The sequence below is a fragment of the Sinocyclocheilus rhinocerous genome, unplaced genomic scaffold (genome assembly GCF_001515625.1).
Source record: "Sinocyclocheilus rhinocerous isolate Xijiao unplaced genomic scaffold, SAMN03320098_v1.1 scaffold2046, whole genome shotgun sequence".
Taxonomy (NCBI): domain Eukaryota; kingdom Metazoa; phylum Chordata; class Actinopteri; order Cypriniformes; family Cyprinidae; genus Sinocyclocheilus; species Sinocyclocheilus rhinocerous.
In genome coordinates, this window is record NW_015639535.1 from 920,863 (window position 1) to 930,014 (window position 9,152).

A 9,152-nucleotide genomic window follows, 5' to 3' on the forward strand; every position below is an offset into this window, starting at 1 on the left:
TTTTGCTAAAATGAACGAAATGACTCGAAAAAAGATTCGTTCATTTTGCTGAACGAGACTCAAAGGTCCGAGTCAGTAAAATGATCCGAACTTCCCATCACTACAACTTTAGGGATCTTATCTATGCACGAACAGCTTGTAACACTCCAAAGAGAAAGGAACATTTGAAATTGCATCATATGACCCTTTTAATCGATTCCTAATGCTGAATTCGGAACTATATGACTATTTCTGCCATATAAATATATAGTAAAAATAGTAGTATGTGAATTCAGCGTGATTCATTCTGGAACTAAACAAGTGAAACTCTTTATGAATGAGTCATTGATGTATTCATTTAAAGTGCCCCTATGGATATGCGTTCGTAAAATCAGTCGATTTTCGCATTGGTCTGAATCATAGATATGTATATATATCTATGGGTCTAAATGAAAATGCAAATTCATTCTTTGCCACTAGGTGCCGCTTTTGGAGCGGTAAAAATAGCTGTTTCTCCCCGGTAACGGCTGTACTTAAAGCAGCACTGGCTCACAATTGCTGCTTTATGAAATGGAAATGAAATCGACCAATCGGACCAATCACCGCAGATTAGCATCATGCAAAGTTTGGAAAAATGAATCGTTGAGCGAATCGTTTGGGAGTCCTTGAGCAAGTAAGGTAAACATAAATGCATATTATAAGACAATTAAAGTGTTTTTTGACCTTGAATGCATGTCAACCTGTTGTTGGGGACTCCCAAAACCAAAATATGAACATTTCATAAACCATAATAGGGGCACTTTGACCGATTTGTTCTATAACTCTCTGATTCATTCAGGAACTAACAAGTCTGAGCCATTGGATCGCTGACTAAACTGATTCGTTCAAACGCACGGATTCATTCAGGAACAAAACTGGTGAATGTCTTTATGAGTGACTGAGTCATTATGAGTGAGTCATTGATTCTGGATATTTGTCCATGTGTCTGTTTTGAACTGTTTTAAATATATTTTAAACAAAATTTAAACTTAGTTTACCTTTTGCTGTTGTTATTCACAGTGGTCTCAGATGGAAAAAAAACCTCAAGCACTCGGAATGGAGAAAGATGCGGATGGAAGGCGGGAAAGGAGGACGATGACGAAGACGATGATTTATTTGCATTACTTCGAGGACACAAGTCACAGCGAGCAAGTTCGTTTTTTTGTTTCTTGTTTGCTTTCATAATGGAGTGACCTATACTCCCGAGTCATTTATTCAAAACCAGAAAATTCCCATTCTTAGTCATCTGCGCTGGGCTCCTAAGGGGAAACTCTCTGTGAAAAACAGGAAAATTATGGAAGAGTTCAAAGAGAATCTTGAATCGATCCAACAGTTCAGTTCCCATGAGCATGGAGTGCATACTTAAAACAGTTTCATTAGTGCAAAACTGTTTAGTCATGATTAATGTCTCCATCTTTCTCTTATTCCTCTGATCTCAGCTTTGTTTTGACGATAAAGTTCGCTCTTATCATTAGGTCACACACCTCTACGAAGAACAGGCAATGTGCTTTCGTCTGCAGCCAAGTTTATACAGAAGACAAACATAGAGCTGCACTTGATGTTCATTCAACTTTGGGCGCTTTTCCCAGAAGTTGATTTTTATTCAAATGAACATATTTCAACATTCTTCTTTTTGTTATATGACAGTCACATTAGAACTGTCTTAAAACTATTATATCATTGCTACTTTACAACAAGGATAGATTCACTAGATTTAACCCTTGTCCTGGGCCCAGAGTTGAAGTCTTAAAACATAAAAAATTTTATTCACCTAGCAACCAACCAAAACAGCATAAAAAAACACTTAGCATCATGCTAACAACCACTTAAGAACCGCAAGCGTATAGCGGCTAGTAGTGCAAAAAATGACAAACAGAAGTTTAAATAACACTGTTGTCTTTCTCATTTCAAGCTTTGGAATAAAACTCTGATCTACAACCAACTTTTCATCTCAATTATGAGCAGAACCTGTTCAAAACAACACGGCTAACTCGTTCCAGATTTGCAAGCTGGAGAGAATGAACTGCTAATGGTGCTTCACTCTCTCACACAGGAGCGTTGTGTGCCAGTTTAGGACATTTTACACCAGGAATTCAAGCTTTGTGGTCATAACAGAGCGTTTCTGGAGGTAGTGTGACGACTTAATACAAACCGCAAATCTAAACAAGTGAATCAGAGAAATAATGCAGAGGGCAGCAGAAAAAAACAAGAGTTATGGTCTTTATCCATGGAGGTAAAACAGTGAGAGAAAATATCTTCTATGTTTTTCTTCCAGCCAAACAGATGGGCTTGAATCAGAGCTGTCAATTAGTGACGTCATCAAGATGGAGGCAGATGTGAGGCAGTCGAGGGAATCTAAATATTTGCCCGTGACTCATTTCGTGTCCTCACTGACCTTTCATTTTGTTCCGTTCCTTCATCCATTTCTTGTTCTTTGTTTTTCAGGATTGTTGTTGCTGGTCTTTGCTAAAGACTGCCAGGTTCACAAACTCTCTTGTCCTCTTTAAAGGTAAAGCATGAATTGTTTTCATTGTTTCTGAGCAAGTTGTACTGCTCAGCCTGACACAGCAACATTGGCTCAACATTTATTAATATTAACCACGTCAAAAAAATGTGCAAAAATTATGCAAAATGCTGTTAAACACAGCATATAATTTGAGATGTGGTTGGCGGGAAAAAAAGACAAATATTTTTCTATGACGCATTGGCTCAACCAATAGTGTGAGTTTTGGGTGTGGCTAGGCAAGTTATAAAATTATTTATTTACATTTATAGTAATTTGTTAAGAATTGTATAAATCATTTTTTTTGAGCAGATCAATGTTACTTTCATCTGAACATCTGCTATTTCATATGTGATTGCAATCCTAGATCCATTCAGGAAAACCCAAAAAGGCTGGAGAGATGGCATAGTTTTTTAGGATTGTTGTTGCTGGTCTTTGCTAAAGACTGCCAGGTTCACTCTCTTGTCCTCTTTAAAGGTAAAGCATGAATTGTTTTCAATGTTTCTGAGCAAGTTGTACTGCTCAGCCTGACACAGCAACATTGGCTCAACATTTATTAATATTAACCACGTCAAAAAATATAAACTATTTTATAGCTCATTATTTCCATTCATGCAGTAAAGTTGTCAAATTTTGCAAAAAAATATGCAAAATGCTGTTAAACACAGCATATAATTTGAGATGTGGTTGGCGGGAAAAAAGACAAATATTTTTCTATGACGCATTGGCTCAACCAATAGTGTGAGTTTTGGGTGTGGCTAGGCAAGTTATAAAATTATTTATTTAAATTTATAGTAATTTGTTAAGAATTGTATAAATCTTTTTTTTTTTTTTGAGCAGAAGTATATAATAATATATTCCTTATTATCTTTATTCAAAATTCTAATTTATTCAAAATTTATTTTTTTAATTAAAAAAAAATATATAGTTAATATAGTATTATATTATTATATTATAAGAACATATATATGGTCTTTATTAATTACATTTATTAATTTGGCACTAATGGTTGAGCAGTTCACTGTTACGTTCATCTGAACATCTGCTATTTCATATGTGATTGCAACCCCAGATCCATTCAGGAAAACCCAAAAAGGCTGGAGAGATGGCGGGATGGAATGATGGAGCGATGAAGGGAGGGAGAGCGAGGTTCACAGGATTGAGTCGAGGTAGATTAAACACTTTACGGTTCATTTCATGACCTCCCAAATGCTCTGCAGTAATACTGCTGCCAAACCCCGCTAGAACTCATTCAGGACGGCACTCGCTGCTCTAATTTTAATGATGCTCTTTATGGCATGTTTCAGACGTAGATATTAAAGCTTGAGCGTTAGCATTAGCATCTAGCTAAATATATTGCTTTCGTTATTTTTGGGTTTGTACACTTAAAAACGGCATATTTAATTTATTATCATTTTAACTAATATTATGATGGAGGGCTTGTAGACCTAGTGAAACTGAACAAATTCAGACATGTGAATGGGTCATTTCTGCTAACGCACTTAGATAAACACCTTTTTACCTGTAACAATAGAAAAACGTCATGCTCGTGGTTTTAACCCCCTCAGTTTCAGTTGACATGACGCTTCTGTATACAAGTGGCTTTCCTCTCCTCTCGTAACCTTTTTCTTTGTCACTCTCGATCCTATTTTCCCTGCAGGAAAACACGAGGGGTGTTAGATTTGGTCTGTCTGGTTTAGTAAGTGTCTCTGTCTCTCACGGCTGAGCTCTTGGCATTCCTGCCCACAACATCAATGTCATTAGTTCAAAGTCTTTCCTTTTTTTTCACCGGACAGCCTGTCCACCGTGGGCTGTACAATCCTCTCCATCTCTCATATTCCCTCTGTCCCAGTTAACTTATTCCACCAGCGTAAATGTAAGTAATCAGCTGTCGCGCAGCTGTTTTTACTCTGTCTCTGCTAGGTTGTGTATTTAGAGTAAAGAAGGCACATTTAAAAATTATTGTAGCCCCTTTTCATTTGGTGAACATAGTGGCATAAACAATGCAGCAGAGATAGATTTCAAATCTTATTATATTGTAATTTTTTTTAATGAGACATTTTTTGTAACCTGTAAAAAATATATATAAAATTGAAAAAGATTAAATAGATAGATCATATCATAATCATTATACATATGTATGTGTATAACATTATACGAGAAGTATTAAACTGTAACAAATTATAACATGTGAACATTTGATACCACAGTCTTTAATTAACTTACAAACACACATACATACTTCGGATCACTGTGGTGGACAGTAGGGTAGCACACTGAGGTCAGACACAACACACATGTCTGTCTATCTATCTGTCTTGTCTCTGTGTGTCTAACTGTCTGCCTGGCTTGCTGGCTGGCTATCTATCTGTTTATCTATCTGTCTGTATACCCATCTGTCTTATCGTCTGTCTCTATGTCTGTTACCTATTTGTTTCTGTCTGTCTGTCTGTCTCTTTGTCTGTCAGTCTTCTGTCTGTCTCTCTGTCTGTCTGTGCAACCATCTGTTTATCATCTCTGTCTGTCTGTCTGTCTGTTTGTTTACTGTTTGAATGGATATGAACTCTTTACTTTTATTATGCTTGTAATGTTATTCATGTTAAATATAGTAAGTGTAACCATTCATTAAAAAAACGGATACATAACAAAATCAAACACTTATTTCTTCTGTATTATTTATTATTTTTTAACTCTTTTACATGGAAAGGCAACACTAGGTACTTTACAATGCAAAAACCAGCAAATGGCTCAACAATTCCTTTGATTTAAGGCTCTTTTTAGGTCAGAGCTGTAGTTTATATCACAGGTCCTGGATGAAATTCAACCCTCTATTTATTTTCTTATTTATAATTACATAATTTAGGTTTGTGTTATCTGTGTCACCAATATTAAAAAAGTAAAATTCATAATTGTCCTCTTCAAGTGTTGCGGTTTGCACCCCCTCGTCATGCCCTCTGCTGCCGCCGTGAAATATTAATCACTTTGCTCTTTCTCTTTTCTCTTCTCTGCCAACAGCTGCCCCTGTACAATAGCGTTTCCCTCCCGGCTGCAAACACACAGCGTCTGCTGTACAGACACATGCACACACTCCCCACCTGCGGCTGCTCCTCTGATGACAGACACCAAACTCAGGTAGGGCTCTATTTATACTTACTTTTGACTACGTAAGTTGACCTTAAGTTTTCAGAGCTGTAGTAAACCATAGAACAAGGCGCTGATGGGGTTTTTACGATAAGATCTGTGTCCTGACAGGGGACGCTAGGTACGATAGGTATCACAATACGATACATGATTGAAAACGTACTCGATGTACTGAAGTGCGGATCTTTTTGTAGACATTCTGTATTGTTAACAGACTATTCATGTTTATTTATATGTATGTTTTTAATAAATTGCATACTATTTTGTAAGTATTATTGAGAGTAGTTTTAGTTGTAAGTTTTATTTTACACTACATAATCATTTAAAATGAATTAATGATGGTTAGAAGGTGCTTAAAATGGTGAAGAAAGAAAACAGTGACTAGTTACTTCACTTCTGATTATACATTCCTATACATTTTAACCTAAAGTATCATTTTTAAACAAATAAACATTTATTGTAAAGCTCATTTAGTAAAGTTTATGCATGAACTAAACCGCCCTTGACCTGTAATCGTATAACAGGCTTTGAACATCCGTATGCAAACATCAAGTGCAGCTAAACATGTAGCTGTCTTGTTTGTACTGTTTGTTTATACAGTATATACTGGAAAACAGTGTGTAAAAGCTCCATAAAACCATGCTGGATCCACAATTCAATCTGATAATGATCTAACGGAAGCAGATAATGGAAAAATGTAGCATAGAGACGCAATAGATTGTTCGTTTTGAATTATACAATGACATAAATGCTATCCCAGTCCATCAAAATAGCATTATAAAATAAGATTATATAATAAAGAACCATTCTTATATTCTTTTAATTGTAACATATTCACCTAAAGGTATGTATGTAATTTGGTTGATAAAAATGGAAAGATTAATAATTTAGAAACAAAATAACATATAATTGTATATCATATATGTGATTATACATTATACATATATGTGATTATATTATTTATATATATATATTATGACAAAAAACATATTGTGTGCTTTATATCATTATATTTTATTACATAAAATATTATATGTCATGCAATATATGTATTATTAAATATTATATGTCATGTATTATATGCATTATATGTCCCTATTATATGTCATGTACTCAAAAACAGAGCTGTAAAGTAAAAAAAATTTAAACAAAAGTCTTTGCATCATATTTAACATGTAAGTAAAAGCTTTGAATAACTTGTAACCATGCACATAATATCCCAGATGTTTAACCACTTATAAAGAACAGGGATATCTGAAAGGTTACAGGTTTGAATTTTACACAAACTTTTATTGGTTCTCCTCAGAACCTCCAGGATGCATCTGTTGTTCGTGCTTCCCTTGGTGCTCGAGGTCCAGTCCATCTCCAAGAGCCACAACTTCACCTACGACTGCACCTGCCACCTGGAGCTCAAAATCGCCAACTGCACCAGCAGCAATTTCACCCACCTGCCCGCCGCCCTTCCACCCTTCACCGAACAACTGGACCTGTCCCTCAACCACCTGAGTGCCATCCGGCCCCGAGCCTTCCACAGCACACGAAGACTTCGCATCCTGCTCCTGAACGACAATGTGATTGCTGTGCTAGCTGACGGAGCGTTCTCTCTTCTGGAAGGACTGTTGAGGTTGGACCTGAGCCGAAACCGAATCTCATTCCTGAGTGAAGGATTTTCGCAGGGTCTCGGTTCCCTTCGAGATCTGTCACTGGCGGAGAACCGATTGACCAGCTTGGACAGCAGTTTTTTCGTCCACTTTGACGCCCTCCAAAGACTCAACCTCAGACATAATGCTATCGAGACCATCAAGATGAGGGCGTTTGTGTCCATGAGTACCCTACGCCAGCTACAACTCAACTCTAACAATTTAACGGTTCTCAAAAATGGCATCTTCTCCATGCTACGAAACCTCGAAGTCTTGAATTTACATCACAACCAGATACACTACTTGGACGTCGGCGTGCTTTCGCCATTGACCAGTCTCGCTCTACTGGACCTCACCAACAACAACCTCTCCACGATTCAGTTCAAGACCTTCCTGAGTCTCAACACGTACAGCACTCACATAATGCTCCAAGGAAACCCGTGGAATTGCGACTGCGATCTGCAGCGAGTCTTCCGGAAGCTCTGCAACGTCAAGCGGCTCTTCCTGGACGACTACGATAACCTCACATGCGTGAATTTGGACGAAAGTCACAGGAACTACACGATGAAAGAGGAGTTCTGCGTTGCAGAGATGGTTACTGTCCTGGTCATCACCATCACGGTGGTCATCACTGTTGTGGCTGCCATCGTCATGGCAGAGAAGAAAAGGAAAACAAAGAACAAAGAAAAGCATTGGACGGAAGTCGGCGAGTTGTCGTGCGCATCGCAAGACTGAACCAATGCAGATAATGTAAAAAGGAACATTAAACTTGCATTATACTTGTATGATATTATGCTTTAGGTTGTCAAATTCAGGGCTTCTGCAAATTTCATGAAGGTACATTTTTAAGACCAAGTTAAAAAATTTAAGGAATAAATTGAATGGAACACAATACGTCGACATAGTCCCTAAATGTAAATGTCTTGTATTCGTAATACTTCAAAGTTTGGAAATACAATTTCCAACAGACCTCCACTGCTTTTTATTTCTATTGTTTTTTTTCCATATTTCAATAGTTTTGCTCCCAACCAGTAGAATATGGAAATAACTTTTACTGTACCTTCTGATCACACTGCAAAAAATGTTCTTTGTCAATCATTTTGTCTTGTTTTCCAGTCTTGAATCAATAAATATTTACTTGAGATGCAAAATTACCTAAAATTACTACGAGAAGTTAATCAAAATTAAGTGAGTTGACATTAGCAGTTATTTGTCCGTGGCAACTTTCCATACCCCATTGACAGATGTTTGTTCTTGTTTTATGCATAAATTTAATTTTCTTCAATTTCTCAGAAAACAAGCAAACAAAGTAGTTTCGCTTTCACAGCGAAACACACAGCTCTTCACGACATGGCGGCGGCAACAATACTACAGCGAGAATAAAAGTTACGCCTTCTTTCTTTGCGTGAACATTTGGGTGGCGTTATGCAAATCTTCCCACATCGTGACGTAGATATGTGGGGGCGTGGTCGAACGAGCCGTTTTAGGTAGGGGTGGCTAACTCTTAACTTTTATAGTTGTTGATGTGACATGGCATTTTCACTGTCCCACAAGATAAAAATGAATATAATTAATATTGTCGTTATTTAAAATTCAGTAAATCATTAAACATTTATTTGTCCTACATGGACCTGTTGTTATAAAAGCTGCAGTGTTATTAGATTTTTTACATTTTTGAGCCAAATCTCAAAATTGTACTATGGTGTGACTGTCTCAAGCATGGTTCAGTAAATTACAACTTTTCTAAATTAAAAAGAAAAACATACAAATGTTAATAAATGTGTCTATTTTAGTAAATGGCAATAATTTTTTTCATCCATATATTTCTGAAAGCGTAGGAACTTGATATA

At 36.7% G+C, this 9,152-nt stretch overlaps 1 protein-coding gene across 1 annotated transcript; it reads left to right on the forward strand.

Moving 5' to 3' along the window:
* Positions 1-2,968: 2,968 nt before the first annotated feature.
* Positions 2,969-8,305, forward strand: LOC107751494 (leucine-rich repeat-containing protein 15-like). The gene is made up of 4 exons (XM_016567230.1): positions 2,969-2,998; positions 3,594-3,690; positions 5,537-5,653; positions 6,969-8,305. The coding sequence occupies exons 3-4, from the start codon at positions 5,634-5,636 to the stop codon at positions 8,035-8,037; spliced, it is 1,089 nt and encodes a 362-aa protein (XP_016422716.1). The 5' UTR covers positions 2,969-2,998; positions 3,594-3,690; positions 5,537-5,633; the 3' UTR covers positions 8,038-8,305.
* Positions 8,306-9,152: the final 847 nt, after the last annotated feature.